We start from the raw sequence: 16,867 nt of genomic DNA, 5'->3' as shown, positions 1-16,867 counted from the left end.
TGGAGCATAGACCTGGGACTGATCACAGCAATGCTGATGGGCTCTCCAGGTATTTCCACTTAGAGCAAGAAGACTCACCTGGTCAAGGTTAGCTTATTGTCCCAAAGTTTGGGGGGGGTCATGTAGGAGAGTAGGGTCTGCAATCCTATGATCACCCAGATTTTTGCTTTTTGCTGCACTGGTTTACGACTTTCCCTGGCTGTGGGCCTGCTAATCAGACCCACAGCCTAGCTGTTCTCTCTATCCAAATTGTACTCAGGTACTGAATTGGCCCGGGGCCCTCTCCAAGTCCCTGTACCCAGGGCTGAGGTGCACCCAGAAGTCTCCCAGGGGCTGAAGCATGTATTGTGCCACCCCTGGATTGACTAACTAAAACTGACACAACTGGCTGCACGACAGCTGGGGCAAGGTGGTGTACTCACCCTTTGCTTTAGATATAGTATACCTATATCTAACCCTAAAATGGACACACAGATCTCCTATCAGTCACTCCTATGGCAGGCCTTAACAATCCTGAAGGCAGAGTGCTTGGAATCGTGTGAGATGGTGCTCTGGCATGAGCTGAGCCTGTCTGCGGCTTTCGGGATCTATCCCTTAGCCGTTTCCATGATATCGCATACCATATACTCTTAAGTGCATTATAATCCTCGCGGTTATGTGCCAACTCTGGTATCGCGTTATCAACACATGTCGAGTAAGGTGTCATACGAATTGGAATACTAACCCCTCGCCAATTCTGGCGACGGGGTTAGCATTCCACCCTTCTAGAGGGACACGACATGCATGTAACCTATAACCCGGTTAAAAGTCAGACAGAGCCGTAGCATCCACAAAATGGATGCTGCCACCGAGACACAAGTCTGCCCTCCTGCTGCTGGGAGTCCTCCCAGAGCAGGAGATAAGGACAAAGGGTTTCCTGCCAGGGGCGGTGCCAGCACCGTCCCAGACAGGGTTTTGTGTATTGTAGGTAGGCAGGGCTTCAGAGGAAGGTGACTGCACGTGGCACCCCGGTGCTCACTGTGCATAGGCTGGCTGGAACCAGTTCCAGGGTCACTCCAGACCCTGTGCTGGGGAAAAGCCTGCCAAGGAAGTGGGTGTAACCACCCCCCTCCTGGTCCCACCCATAGGGCAGGACCTAGTCGCGTGCCAGCCCCCTTTTCCCAGATAAAGGTAGAGACTGGCCCCCTTCCAGATCAGATCATCTTTGGAATCAAGATACCACTTTCCACGAAAGGACTTCACGATTTCTTCCTCAAGATTCTCCCTTGTGGCTAAGGAGTAGTCACCCTGCATCCGCAGGCACCATCTAAGAACACTGCGGTCTGCTGCACGTCCTTCCTCCGGAATCCGACTGCCCAGCTCGACGAGACCCGGCTTCCCTGGCACCTCTGACCTCTACCCACCTCTACAGCACAGCTGAGAACCGTGGGTGCGACGAGACCTCGAGGGACCGGCCATCGCCAAGACTGCACGACTTCTGCACAGCAAGCCCACCGAGTAATTTCCTGGTGAGTGCTTTGGGGTCCGAGAAGCCCCCACCCTGAGCAGCTCCAGCACCGAAGAGCAGCCCCCCAGCATCTCCACGATCTGCGTGGGGCCCTTCTGCTTTTTACTGCTCACCGCGTTGTTTGGCTACTAGCCCGCTGGCTTGTGGCCTTCCTGACGACGCCCGACGACATTTCTGCTGCTGGTCTGGTTGCTCCAGACTGGCCCTTGCTCCCTCCCAGAAGAGGAGCACCCTGGACCCTCCTGGTCCACTCAAGACGCCATTTTGAGTCCACCGCGTGGGCTTGAATTAGCCAAGGCTTGTTGCCCAATCCTGGGTAACTTCGACGCCAACGACTTCATCCTTCGTGGGACAGCTCGCACCTCCATCCTGGTCGCCGACAACGCCTCCTGGTCCGAGAGACTGCAGAGCCCAGCAGCGCCCACTCACCTGACTGCGGTGACTTCGCCCGGTGCCATCCTGGTGCCCACTTAATCACTGGCTAGTGATTCAAGAACTTGGTCCCCTCTGCTTTCAGGTTTTCTTCTTCCTTGATCCAGGCTTGGATCCATCGAACTTTCCTTCACTGGTCGCCTGCCAGCAACTTCTTCCTTCCAGGCTCCTGGTCCGGCAACGAGATCCCCGACGTCTTTTCAGACCTATGCAGCTGCAGCCCCTGGGCTAGGTAACTTCGGCACTCCGGTGTCCCAGCATAGCCTCACTATCCAAGGGTCAGGATCCACTGTCGTTTTCTCCCTACCAGGTCGGGTTCGCCCGTGAACACTAACTTTGTGAATTCTAGCTTCCATAGACTTTGTCCCGCATCCCGCGTGAGAGTGCACACTCTGCACCCGAGTCCCCTGGGCCTCCTAGTAGTAATCTAACGATTCCCTAGTCCAGTCCTAGCGATTCCAAAGCCTATTAGAACTGTTACTTACCTGCTAGTAATTCGCATTCCACTTTTAGTGTATATGGTTTTTCGTGCCCCTCGGGCATTTGTGTAACGTGCTAACTTAAAAGTATTTTCGTAAGAGTTTTGTTGTGTGCCTAGCACCCTGTCCTCATAAAGAGTACAGGGTTGTTGTGATTCTAATAAATACACTGTTTATTTTCATAACACTTGTGTGGTGTCCCTTCACTGGGTGTTCAAGGGGTAATGTGATGGTAAAACAGCTGGCTTAACACGCCCTCTAGAGTCTTAGCCTTAGACTGCTCGTATCCATGCTACTAGGATAGCTGGTCTATAAGGTTGACTTACAACCAATCATCAATAAGGGTTGTTTGGACTGATATATAGTGATCACTAGAATAGTGAACACTGCACATCAGGCCAACTTCTCACACATACTGATTTTTTCAGAGGTATTAACCAGTAGGGGAGTCTTCGTGTAGAGAAGTCCAACCATGATCTCCTTTTGACCTTCTTGTGACGGAGGCTCCAGTCTCCTCACGTTCCCCTGGTATCCACCTCCTTTCTCACACTGTCCACTATGACTGCAGGATGGCAGGACACCGAAAAGTGCATGTAAGAGAGTTGGCGTCTGGGACCGATGTAGCCTCAGAGCTGCCCGGGTAGGCCTGAATACAGGAGGATGGCTGCACAGGCCAGTTAAACTGCATGTCTGCAAGAGCTGTGCTAGAGCTTGTCACATTTCTGGCAGCGCATGACTGACACCACCGAAGAAGAATATGTAATCAAATTACTGATCTCAGAGTTTAGAAGAATTATTCAAGCATTGATTAGGATATATCCGCTATAAATCATCTTTATTCGATCACAGTCATGATCATAAAAAAGAACAATCAAATACATAAAAGCAAACAAATTAAAACATTCTAGACATCCTAAAAATGCCATAAATAGCTTCACATTGCAGCTTGATGGAAGTAGTAGGCAGGACAAGAGATCATATTGTTACACAATCGTAGCACTCCTCTGTCTAATGGCCCTTTGAATATAAGTTGCCGTTAAATGCGCAATCCGCGGGTTTGGCAGTGACAATAATGAAATAAAAGCTGCTCTGGTAAGGTGACTCTTTGCTTATTTTAAAAACTACACAAAGTGAACCCTTCTTTACATGGGCAGAGAGGTAAGCTCTTGAAATAGGGACCCTGGATCACAAAGCCGCCAATAAGAGAACAGTGCCAAGCCTAAACCTCACCAGCAAAAACAGATGACTTTAATTCGCCACCCACTGACCACATTAAGTTTGGGGCCATACCAGGGTTAGTCGGGATCTCAGCATATGCTTGGGCTCTTAGTTATTAACTTCCCTTTTGTAGCCTATCTTCTCCACAGTGGGATAAACATGTCTTCAGTGTTGCAGCGAAGCTTGCTTTGATACAGCTCGAAGTGAAGTTTGATGTATATACTTTAACCACGGACTATCGATGCAGCGGTCCGCAAGTATAGCCCTGTTAAGGACTGTCTGCTCCAGAGTCCATATTCAGACCCACAGTAACAGGGGTTGCATTTTTATAAAATCTTTAATGTATCCCTGCCCTGCCTTGAGTCACCAGTGCCCCAGACGCCAGCCCCATATGAAGTAACAGCAAAACACTTGGCCTGTAGATGGCTATAAGTTCCTTGACAGGCCTCCGTCCCAGTCTACTGGCAAAGTTAAACACTGCCTCCATCATTTTTGTAAAGGTGGCAACTCTACTAATCTTAAATGATCTCCATGTAAGATGGTTGTCAAAGAGAACCCCTATATAAGTGATTGTAGGGACAGCACATGCTCTGTGTTCAATGTGAAGGCAGGGTTTTCTTTCCTTTTTGCCCCATAAACCATGAAATGGGTTTTTGGCTGGTTCACTACTAAATCAAGACTGGTCATGTATTTACAGACACAGTCCACAAAGCACTGAAGCCCATTCTCTGTCCTGCGACCAAGACTGTGTTGTCCACATAGATTAAAGCAGGGACGCTACACCCACCTACCCTCCGGCAGTTGGCCCAGGGTTCACGAGCTACTTCTCCAACCCATTAATGTACTGAGAAAACAGGAACGGGCCATTACACTGCCCTGTCTCACCCACCTGGCCAGATTGATTAGGAGAAACGTGATCACCTGAAGAAGGGCATCTGCGTGCCCGAAAATTAATTGAAGTTTTATTATAGTAAATATTCAAATAGACTGGTTTAATTACAGACTCATTAAGTAGATATATTTAATTTGAACTTATTGAATAAAGAGACAGAACAAATGTAAAAGATCATGCCAACAATGTATAAGAGAATTGGAGAAACAGAAAATAAAACAGATTTAAACTTAAGGCATCACTTTTTGTACAGTATGCGCTGCACAGTGGACAAGGCATGGGAGTGTGCACTGCAGGTGACTAATGACTACCGCTCGCCCAGTTTTTCTGGTCTCCTGGAGGCTACAGCGAAGTGTTTTGGTGCCACTGGTTTAATAGTCGAGCACTGACTGGCCATCTGCCCCTCCACTCAAAGTGAGTCAACAGACTGCGATTTACAGAGCAGACCCAGAAAGAGTATGAATCCTTGGCGCCTGATGGACAGCTCCTCAAACCAGCCCTCCATATTCAGTGTGGGATTCACAACTACTTTATGTACTGGCATAGAAAAAGATGTTCAACAAAGAAAGTAATTGTAAGCCCTTTCTTTGGTGGAAAATAAAAATACAGGTACATTGTGACTTGCAGTATAATACAATTGACCAAATCCTACAAACTGTTGCGAATAAAACAAGCATTGCCAAAGCCAATAGGTCAGGGCTACTTTAGGTAAATATTTTCTTTGAAATGGCTATAAATGGTCAAGAGCATGGGTTTATGGCGGTTGGCTGTTTGTGTGTGTGTTGCAGTTGTGGTAAGGAAATTGTGGATTGTATGCAACAGTAGTTAATGGAATCAAGGGGAATCACTAGGGACTTGGGGTCATCAAGTATTTATAAAGACAATGGTCCCTAACTCCCTAATACATGAGATGATCAAAGTAATAAACAAGTATCCTAATTTTATAAAAAAATTATAAACCTAAATATACAAGGAGTGCCACTGAGCAAAACGTGCTCCGTGCTCTTTTTAGTGTGATGCACACTAGTAAGTAAAGTGATCAACTTGTTCATCAGGTAAATGAGAACACCCCAGGTGTTCTGTCTTAGACGCAGACCTGATACACATGTTGTGGAGCTGCACCAGCCTTAGCGCATACTGGAGAGAAGTAGTGGAAGCGCTACATCACTGCACCGAAATGGTGATCCCCTTTGAATGGCCTGCATACTTATTACATACATTTCGTAGGACACGTAACGCCAAGGTTACATCTAGATTTTTAGATCTGGGCATAATAACAGCCAAACGGCTAATCACGAAACGTTGGAAGGCGCCTGATCCCCCACATTTCCAAGCCTGGAGACACTCCACACTCGCATGGGCTAGGGCAGTAGGCATAACAATTTGCTGTGAAGAAACCACAGGCCTTAGCAATCGCCACACACTGGGAAGCAATACTGTCAGCGCTTCAGCAACATGCGCACCCGCCAATCCAACTAGCATCGACACCTGACCCGGGTGAGTAGCACCATGCATGTGAAAAGATACCCTGAGACATCTGGAAGCACCACCACTGCACTAGATACTATACATTGATACCCCAGTAATATATATTGATGGGGGAATTTGGTCTAAGAAAAGGAAATTGGCATAACAGGCAACAGACTCATAAATAAACGCTGGCAATGCAAGGCGCTCCAACTCAGTTTCCAAGTCCTACCCCCATCCCCTGTTATTAAATGCGCAGCTTGACATGGTTCCCAAGGCAGCTCGGGGCTCCTAGTGCTTCCCTCTAAAAGCAATGTGTGTGTACATTATCTAGAAAGACAGGGCGCTAAACAATGACACCGGTCTAATACGATCTACTTGAAGCTACTGCGTCTACATGTCCATTGAACAAAATATTATAATAATCTTGTTGCCAGAATGTATCTACTGCATGTGATCTAAGGATTATATATGCAATTTATGTAATGCCGGTTGCTGCTGTTACTGTTGCACTAAAACAAAAACAATAAAAAGAGATTGAAGATTAAAAAAAAATCAGGTAAATGAGAACACGGCCTGTTTAATGAAAAACAAATGAAATAGGTCTGTGTTAAATTCTTTGCATCATTAATAATTTCCTCATTTAATATTCTAAAATGTTTTCTTCTGTTTGGAATGAATTTTAGTTTTCTGTTCCTCCTCAAATTTCATTTTGCCCATGCTTCGCGATGGGCATTTGTGAGCTGCGCGGTTGGTCATTCCAATCTCATTTTGTTTATGTAATTTTAAATATGCTTTCCTCCCACTATAACTTTGAAAGGCTGGCTCCATATTTTTTCTTGCTCCCATGGTGCAGGAAATTAAGGTGGCGTTGTCATCATGGGTATTCGCTGCAACTTTATAGAGGTACATCATCACTTCCAGGGCTGACACCGTTGTGGAATCTGTGAGAAGATGTATTGGGCAGAAGTAGAAGTCTTGCCTAAAGCATTTAACTGATAATCTACGACTGTGCAAAAGAGCTAGCTGTATGACTTTGCAAAAGAGCTAGCCGTAAGAACAAAATACAGGTCTCAATAATTCAAGTACAACAACTTTTCTATGGCTTGGCTGCGTCAAAAGGTTTTAAGGTTTTTTAAAGGACTAAATTAAGAACTGGAGGGCGTAGGTTATTTTAAATGCAAATGTTTAGGAGCGGAGACGTGCATGAGGGATGCAGTGTGTTGCAGTGGGAGCCCAATAGCATCATTGCTGCTCACAATTGTTAGTATCTCATCAAAAGATAAAAATAGATTAGCCCCATATTTAATACATATAACTAATTTTTCTTTATTTGATTGTCAGGTGTTTTTCCTTCTACTGGTTGAAGTAACGCTCTTTGTTTCTAGTTGTGGAATAAGAGGATTTGATGTTGTAGGGACCGTTCAAAAAAGGAATGGCAACAAGCGAGTTACTTTTTTGATATGGGGAATAAGATGACACTTTCCAGTACTCTTTCATCGGGTATGCAGGGCTTGTTTTACAGTGTATTTACTTGTAGTCTGAAGATTCCCATTTCCAGTACGTGGGTGATCTTCAACATTGTGTACATTCTAATTTGAGTGTATTGATTTGCGGTTGCTCTTTGTCTCCACAGAGTAAGACGGTATTGATCACTCTGTCCTTTGTGGTTAAAGCATTGCTCAGTTAAATCAATTCGCGAGCGGAGGTGTTTTTATTGAACATCAGCAAACCTCTTCTTTAAGTTCCTGCTCCCTTTCTATTTCAGGTGTTCACGCGGGAATGCATGAGCCATTACCTCAGGGTATTTAACTTCCTGTGGCGAGCCAAGCGGATGGAGTATATTCTTACTGACATATGGAAAGGACACATGTGCAATGCAAAGTTGCTGAGAAGTATGCCAGGTATGAATACTTCTAGACACAAGCCGAACTCTTTTACTCTTTTCTTAATTGGTTTCAGAGAATATCCAAGTAAACTGAAGTGGAGTTTGGACCTACTAACAGAAATTGGCAGTATTTTATTTTCAAACCGTGATCTCCAAATAGTGTTGGAACATAAAACCTTTTTGTCTTTTGAGCATTGGTAGAAACAGTCATTTAGAATAAGTAGATTTCAAAATGTGGACAAGTCATATTAGTACTTAAAATGCTGCATTACTGAGTTAACAACCAAAGACCCTGGGTTCAACCAGAGAGGAGGGAAGTCTCCGCATCCCCCAGTAGCTTTGGCAGGATCTTCCCTTCCTCCCGCCCCCAGAGTCCTAATTTGTGGGAGTAGGGAATCTTCAGTCTGCTGCCCCGTCCACAGACCCTTTACTGCCATTACAAAAAAAGAGCGTGCAGAATAAAGTGGTAGACATGTTACAAGAACTGCAAGGGTAACTAAGCGGATGTGGTAGATTAGGAAATGAAGGACAAAACAGAAAGCTGAGACTACACACTATGACAGTAGTCCAAATCTGCATCAATATTACTGACCTAAAAGCAAAATAAATCGTGTTTGCCATTACTGATACAGATTTTCAAAATGGAAAAATGTATTAAAAGTACACAGCTCACCACCCATCAGTTCATATGCCCACTCTACTTTTACTGATGTACTGGTGCCATCCTTCAACTGCTGTAAACCTTATTCTTTAATAACCAAAGGTTCCCCTCGTATCCAGCTTGTGGTCACACATACCCCCCCCCCCCCCGGGTCATCAACTTACACTTGTATTAAAATGTAGCCACTCTATTTTGAAAGAATGCCTCAAAGGCAATAACTGGCCCCATCCTAGCTATCTGTGTGACATCATTTTGAAAAAGGTAATTCCCAAAGGGAATTTAATTTCTTCCTTCATTAATGCTTTGGATCATTGTTGTGTAAGTCCCTCAACATAGATTATTTGGATTACTTTAATGAATTAATAAATGTGGAAAAAGACAAATACAGCAATCTGATAATTTCAGATTACATAATCGGAAAATATATTGTTAGATTATTAAACAAATCAATTAGCAGGCAGCAGAAAACAAGAACAATATCGTATGAAGACTTGAATTTCATTTAGACAGCACATTGAACACAATAAATGTGTTACACTTCCAAGCACCAAAAAAAACTATATGGAAGTTTTACTTTGCTTATTGCTTGGTATTTGTGTTAAAGATTGTTTAGTGGCTAGTTCCTGCCAAGAGTCAACATTTCCACTCTGGTACAAACAATCATCAGGCTGTGTAATGCTTCAGTGCCTAGAGAAGGGGCCTTTCCTAATAAACCCTAGGTTATGATCAGTCAAGGATAATGAAGTAATTTGAGTAATTACTGTGTTTTCCTCCTTATCTGTTCTGCTTTCCTTCATTTCTGTCGGCTGTGCCACATTTCCACCTACCGCCTTTAACGTGGTTTCTTACCCTCAGTCATAACGGTTTGTTTTTGTTTTGCTTTATTTTTCTGTCACAATTTTTTTTTCTCTGTTACCCTCTGTAGTGTAGCTCCTATTTTCCCAATAGGCTCTGCGCATTGGAATAGTACCTACAGCAGTAAAGGCCTAGACCAGACGTTAACTAGGTCTACTACTGTCGATACTAGACTTAATTTTTGGGTTTGCCAGCTAAGCTCAGAGTTCGCTAGAAACTTTCTCGAATGTTCAAGGAAGGAATTAACTCCCCTGATTAGACAAGAAGGGATTTAGTTTCTGACAACCATAGAACATGACAACTTTGCTCTCCCCTAATCAAGAGTCAATCTCATGAGTCGTGTGAGCACAAGGCAATTATTTTACTCAGTCAGTACGTGCATTCTTAGTCTCATCAGAATGTAGAGAAAAGGAAGAGACGGGCGTGTTCAATAAAAGATGTTATTTATTGATCAGTCTCTTTTCTCGTACAAGAGAAATGGATCGATATTATTGCAATACTTATAGTTAAGTAAAGTGCATACATTAGAAGCAATAGTATAAAATAATACTGTAAAAACATTGATATGGTTTCTGAGCCATATGATGTTTAAAATGATTAAAATATATTTACATACACATATACATTTGACTAAACGTACTCAACTGGTGTTTCTAAGTACGCCTACCCCGTGTACCTGACCTAAGTCTAATGCGTGGGCGGGAATAGAAAGTTACAGTTTAAGTTAAGTTTGTTTTTGCCAAGTGAATAACTAAAGAATTCTCTAGGAGGGGTTATTCAGTTCTGTACCTGGAATTTAGGATGAATGAGGAATGGTATCTCTTTCTCTGCTCTCGATATTCCAGGCTGCCTGCGAGGGCTGCCCAGAAGCGCCGGTGCTGGGTCTCTCGGCTTGAGATAGTAGCGCGTCTCTCAGCGCGTCAGGAAGGCGGGGCTGCTGCCTGCGGGGTCTGCTTCTGCTCTCGGCTTCGGCAAGTATGGCTGCTCCGTCTTGTCACCACGCGTGTGTTTGCATAGGGCAAGGTCGGCAATATTTATACCTTAAAGGTGCCGAGATTGACGTAAGGATGGACATAGGTACGTCAATAAAGATGTCATACGACTTGCTCGTTAGCACATTCTTTTGCAAAAGTTCTCTGTGAAATCAAAACAATGGCCGCACGGATTTTCCAGGTTGTCATAGGTTTGATTTGTTATGAGAACGTCGTATGCCTTATCAGGGGCTGGAGGAATGTCGCTTGTCTAATTAGATCTCAAGCGTTATGACCTAATCAGATAACACGTTCCTGTGCCGTAGTGTGACTGCGTCAGATAACGGTATCTGCATCATGGGGGATTTCTTGCCTCATGGGCTGACTGTTAGTTAACTAGCTAGGTAGTTTAACCAGAATAGGGTCAGGAATAGGGGGGATCGATTCAGAACCTATAGAAATACACGACACCCACTCCACGCTAACTATGGTCATATCTACTAATCTATGCATAGTATAACATAGTACAACATACTATAGAGTATAGTGTATACCTTACCACCCCAAAATACATAAATGCATTTCGAAATTTTCAAATATACTGAAAAATTGCAGTCATATATATTGTATGCACTTAAGCTATGAATTAAATGCAAAAGTAAACACGCATTGTTATGCATTATTGCTTTTTGGTATATGAGAAATACACATGAAATGGCTCTTAATATAGCTATACAGAAAGGAAGGTCGAGACCATTTCATCACATAATAAAATATTTGTGAACATACCAGCGGGCAGCTAAAGTCTATATAAAGTATCTAAAATAGAAATCTTAGTTCTCTAGGAATAGTTTCTTACTTTAAGCAGAAGATCAGTGTCCCGGGGAAAAAATATATAGAAAAATATTTTAAGGGCTTGCTGAAAAAAGTTGCTGTCCGTGAACTGGATTGTAATTGTTCATGTGACTTTATTTTTAAAGGTTGAAGGCCGAATTCAGGGAACGCCGTGTGCGAGTTTACTCAAAAGTCTCTATTTCTGTTCCGGAGAGAACATCATATCATTCAGGCTTTCGAAAAAACTGTCAACAGCTTCATGGGAAAGTTCCACTAAGTCGGAAATAGGGGTAACCATGCATTCGTGCGCATGATTGTCTCCATTGACATTCTGATTTGCCTTGCTGACAGAAGGTCGTACCTGTTCGATGCTGCTTTCATCTTGAACTTCACTACTCTTCAATCGTAGTGGTGAAGATTCCAGGAATGCCGTCATCAGAATTGGCAGCCTTTGAGGGCAGCACAGTGCGTGAACCTTGGTAGGAACCAACAGTGTATCTGCATCCACCGGCGCATCCGATTGTAGCGTCAGACAGGTGTCTAACACGCATTCTTCTCCGCATAGCAGACACCTTAGTACAGGTAAAACACACCTTTGCCACATTGGTCGAAATGATAGAAACCAAGTCATGTTTAGGTCTCTAAGCCGGGAGAGTCCCAGGATTTTTGATATCCGGTCCCGGTATCCAATGGCTAGGATCGTATCATCCATTGTCGCGAGAGTTTGATCTGTGACATGGGTTGCCATAACGAAAAATAAGGACTAGGAATAGGATTCCTGCAATTAGTCCCAGGATCAGGGGAAGTCCGCCAAAAATCGAATGGACGAAATCTGGAAAAATACCCAGTATGGCTTTGAATGGTGTTAATGCCATCGAAAATACTGTCTTAAATACCTTTGAGACCCCAGTGGTATCAGAAATATTTAAGATTTCGCTCAGGATTTCCGCGAAATGTACGGGGGAATTAGTTGATAATAATGTATGTATCTCTGCAGTCGTCCTTGCGACTTGTAGATCATACGTTTCTTTAGATGACGTGAGCCTTGTAGGCGTCTGAAGAAGCACTGTTTTCATTCTGCTTAAAGTGTCTATTCGAATAGAAGTAATTATCAAACTGGGCCATGCCCTTGCCTCCCTGTCTGGTAAGGAGCTGGGGAACAAAGAACGTCCACAGCACTTGACCTTCGCCGTCGTGGTGACGAGATAAGGAGTCCCGGGCATAAGACTACAACATCTGCGGTCTACAATAAGAATGTAACTCCCATTATAGAGTCTTTGAAAGAATGGTTCTATTTCAGTTGCAGGTGCGCCTTGCTGGTGACATGAAAGGTTGTATGAATTCCCTTCACAGGCTCCGTGCAAACTAATTCCGTTACACAGAAGCGTGCCGCTTAGTGACATAGCACAATTGTTGCCACTAAGAAACACTTTCTGTCCTTTGTTACTGACACATGCATGTGAATAGGGCAGGTTCCAAGTTGTTTTAAGGTACCCTTTTCCCAATTTCTCGTACATGCCAGCCTGTATATATTTTTGGCAGTATTGAAACCTGAAGGTTGAGATTGGAATATTTATGATTCCGTGGATTATCCATTCACTGACAGGTCGTTCTGACATTGTCATTGGTAATCTTTCTAGTTTTTCAATGCTCAAGATTGTATAATCAGCACCCTTCTGCGCCATACCGATTTGTCTATCAGTAAGGTTAAAGATTTGGAATAGTGACGTTGTGTTGATTAAACGCCAAGGCACATAGCCTGAACGCAGATTTTGTAACGTCCAGCCAAGCTGTACAATAGAGCGCAATTGTGACTGACCATGTTGTAATAACAGTAAGTCTTGCGATAATGTATCGATTGCTGAAGACACAATGCTGTCCAATGAAAATATTCTGGAGGACAGAGTCATTAACCCATTGTCCACTACAGAAAGTGATTTTTCCAAATTAATACGATCAATTTCACGTATTCTCTCTGCTGTTTCAATTTGAGTAACCTTCCAGGCCTCATTGTATGCTGCATATACAGAGGCTGCTATGAAACGCTTATGACGCTGTTTGCGTGGTCCCAGTATGAAATCACGCAAGTCAGCACCATCAGTAAGTAAAGTTAGGTGTTGCTTAATTTCAGGCAGTGTGGAAGTTTGTAGCCATTGAAGGCATAATTTGCCCACACTGTAGGTTGTTATTATCCCTGGGTGATGTCTTTGAGGATATCTAGGGTCTGGCCTGGTCATTTTGAAACCCTGTGTTTTATTCAGGAATCTATCTTGACAGTTATTTGTATCTGTGGGCCAGATCAACCATTGTTTCCAATCAGGATGTGTTCTGTTTTGGTTAAGTATATGGCTTATGTCTATTTCTTCATCTGTATCAGAGTTATTGCTAAACATTGTTGGCTTTGGAATAGACAGGTTATTTAAATCTTTGATTTTGGCTAAGCCAAGACAGGTGGTTTGTTGAACAGTGTCATTTAAAAATATCATTTGTTCTGGGATCATGCAGGCTCTAAACAAAGCTTCTATACCCTGTACTTGCCATTCTTTTGTACCCCAAACACTTTTCAAATCAACATTTTTGTCCCAATAATCAAATCCAAATGTATTCATTTTTTCAAAGAATGAATCTGAATATATCAATTTTGTGTTGGTTATCATGGTTTTCATCCCTGTCTTGTTTGACAATTTGTAATAAAATGTTTCAGCATTAGTTATGTTAAAACCTGAAAAATATGAATATTTGTCATAAACGGTTCTAGAGCTCCCTTTTGGAGGTGTAGCACAATGTTCCCATTGATTATAATTTAAAACATTTCTAGGTTGTGCAGATTTATGCAAGAAATGGTTACCATAATGGTTATAGCAATACATACTATCATAATTTGTAGAACCTTGCAAATAATCATGTTTTGTAAATTTAGCAGACATTACTAAGTCAGACATCATATTGTTTATACTTTCAAAGTCCCAATCATCAGCAAATGAGTTTGGTTTTGCAAAGTCACTCAAGGAGATCTTGATTTGGTGTGGATATTTCAGGATCTCGACCGGACCATAAATTTCATAGTCAGTGTTGTCCCAGGCTACCCCACCAGGTATTGGAATTGCTGTGAAGTTGGCTGAAGAAAGTTCTGAAGAAAGTTCTCGTTTCTCGACGTGTGAAGATGTGTGTGGTTTGAGGACCAAGTTGATGTTCTGACTTGCTGTGTCCATTTTAGCATATTTTCCCTCAATGAAGCGTCCCAAGGTAAATACCATGATGAGCCAAAGTATGAGGATAAATGCACCAAAACCCACCCAAAATTCAATCCATGGAGTAACCAGATATGTTTCTTTCAGTTGTTTCAAAAGTTCCTTAGCTTTGTCTTTAAAGGATTTTGATGATGGCTGTGTCTTTTGTTCGCTGAAACCTTCAGAGGAATCATCGAAGTTGATGAAGTAACCAGATGCAGTTCTGTCAATTGTTCCAATTGGTTCAGGATTTTTGTTTTCTTGCATTTTCACTTGGAACTTCATTGTAGATTGGTGTGTCTCTGCTAAATGTCTTTATTTGGGTTTTCAGAGGTCTGAGTTCTATTGCATTGTTGCATAGTCCTTGTTGTTCTTCTTTAGGCGTTTCGAATGTGATGAGCCTCTTTGTTAGGACCTCTGTACTGGTAGCAAACCTTGGTGTTCTGCTACTTATTGGGAGTCCACTTGGCCTACTGTTTGTTATCGGCCACATGTTGTGGTTTTACCAGGTCGATGGATACAACTCGGTTCTCCTTTTTTCCAGCAAGTGGCGGTAGTACAACTGATCTTGTCCCGTTGACAGACAAGACAGGAACTGCTTTTCTGTAAGAAGGCCCAAATTCCTTCTTTACCGCGATCTTCTCCCTGACTAGATCCCCGACTTTTGGAATCCAGACAGGTCTTGCTGGGACAGGTGGTGATTCTTCAGTGGTTGTTGGCTGTTGTTTCAACTGTATGTTGCTCAGGTCTTTTCTTGTTTTGTTTAAGTCCTGCAAAATAGCCAAACGGTCTTTGACATCAAAGGTTTTTTCTATTACCACTGAAGTCTGACTATCAAGGTCAGAGATCAACATCCTAGTTCCGAATAATAATTCGTACGGACTGAATCCCTTCAGAGAATTTCTTGGCAAGTTATTTAGACTACGTTGGACACTTATTAGATGTTTGACCCACCCTGCTCCCGAACCTAATGTCCTTTCCATTATAGATTGCTTTCTGCCTTGGTTTTTTCTTTACACCATCCCATACCCTCAGGAAGGAAGTGAGAAGATTCCCGCTGGGCTGTGCTCATTTGGCCATTCTTTCCCCCCCCAGGCTGGATTGCCTGAGTGAAAAAAAATGGTCGAACGTAGCATGCTCTTAGCGTATATGCCATTTAGACTCGCAAATCTTGTATAACAGTCCGGACGTCAGCCGAGTGCTGTGGATCTACATTATAAGTGGAACTAGCCTGTGTATGTTAATCGCAAGCCATTCTTTTTGTTGGTAATATTATCTGCCTTGATACGACGAGGTATTAAACTGCTTCTCTCCCCACTGCGATCTCTGTTGCAGTTTGGGCAGTTTTTTACAAACATGGTGTAGTGCAGGCTCATGCCTGGCCACCAGTACCGTGATTGTAATTCTTCCAGAGAATCTTTTAATTTAAGGTGTCTGAGACCCTCGCCCATGTGTGCGTCTGCGATTAACAAGTGTCTCCTGTCCATGTTTGGAATCACTCTATCCCCCACTCCAGGGATTCGAGCAAAAGGGACGGAGTTTGCATCGATTATGTATGTATAATTGAGTGGATAGTTGATCGGTAACGCTGAGCAGTCGCCTTTTAATGACGTTTTCACCGCCAGCAATGTTTCACCGTCAATGTATTTTAATGTACGCTTTTTTCGATCTACGGGAGCCGGTTTACTGGCTGCCGCTGCGGCTGTTTCAGCCAATGAATTCCCTACAACGTGAACGCCATCACGCTGATGACTCAGTGAGTGAGTCACGTGAGTCTTTGGTAGTTCTTTTTCCAAAAGAGCTACTTGTTCCCAGAGAAGTCTCTGCTTTATTGGTGCATCTGTGTCATCTTTGTAACCGTTCTGAATCCATGTCTTCAAATCCTTGTTATATGCTTTGACGCAGAAATATGAATCTGACACTATAAGTGTCGGGAATTCGCGATCCGCATTATCTAGCGCCATTTTCAAAGCTATTATTTCAGTTTGTAGTTCTGAATTAGTTTCTACTGAGTGTGATTTTGTTAATAGAGGTCTTAGTTTACCTCCGCGCCACACTTCTTTTGTGATCTCACATGTGGGATTGTATGCATGTTCTCCCCAAACGGAGGGTTGAGCATGTCCGTCTGTATAGATTACACAGGCGTAATGTCGTAGAGGCAGAATGTCGATTGGCAGAGGATACGTCTTTTCATATTTTAGATTTTTTAATTCTTCTAGTTCTGGATCAAAGTAGTAGTATACTTTGTCCGTTGTAATTGAATTCACCCATTGTATCCATTCTGGATCCAATGTTGTTGATGGTAAATTACACGGTGTTGTTAAAGCCTCAAAGGCTGATTCAGCTGTTCTGACTGTGATATGTCTACCGTCAGCTATGTCTTTTTCTCTAGCTATTGCGGTTTGAACTGCTTGAACAATTTTTCCTTTGTTG

The 16,867-nt window shown here is 43.1% G+C and overlaps 1 protein-coding gene across 2 annotated transcripts in view; it reads left to right on the top strand.

The window, feature by feature from the left end:
- Nucleotides 1-16,867, top strand: part of TUBGCP3 (tubulin gamma complex component 3) — a 392,150-nt gene that overhangs the window by 320,095 nt on the left and 55,188 nt on the right. For both annotated transcript variants that reach the window (XM_078657652.1, XM_078657653.1), the window contains exon 17: nucleotides 7,764-7,899. In XM_078657652.1, coding sequence (XP_078513778.1) covers nucleotides 7,764-7,899 — 136 coding nt within the window. The remainder of the gene's footprint in view (nucleotides 1-7,763; nucleotides 7,900-16,867) is intronic.

Source organism: Lissotriton helveticus, chromosome 8, assembly GCF_964261635.1.
Source record: "Lissotriton helveticus chromosome 8, aLisHel1.1, whole genome shotgun sequence".
In the NCBI taxonomy this organism is placed as follows: Eukaryota; Metazoa; Chordata; class Amphibia; order Caudata; family Salamandridae; genus Lissotriton; species Lissotriton helveticus.
This window is presented reverse-complemented; position numbering and strand designations above follow the sequence as displayed.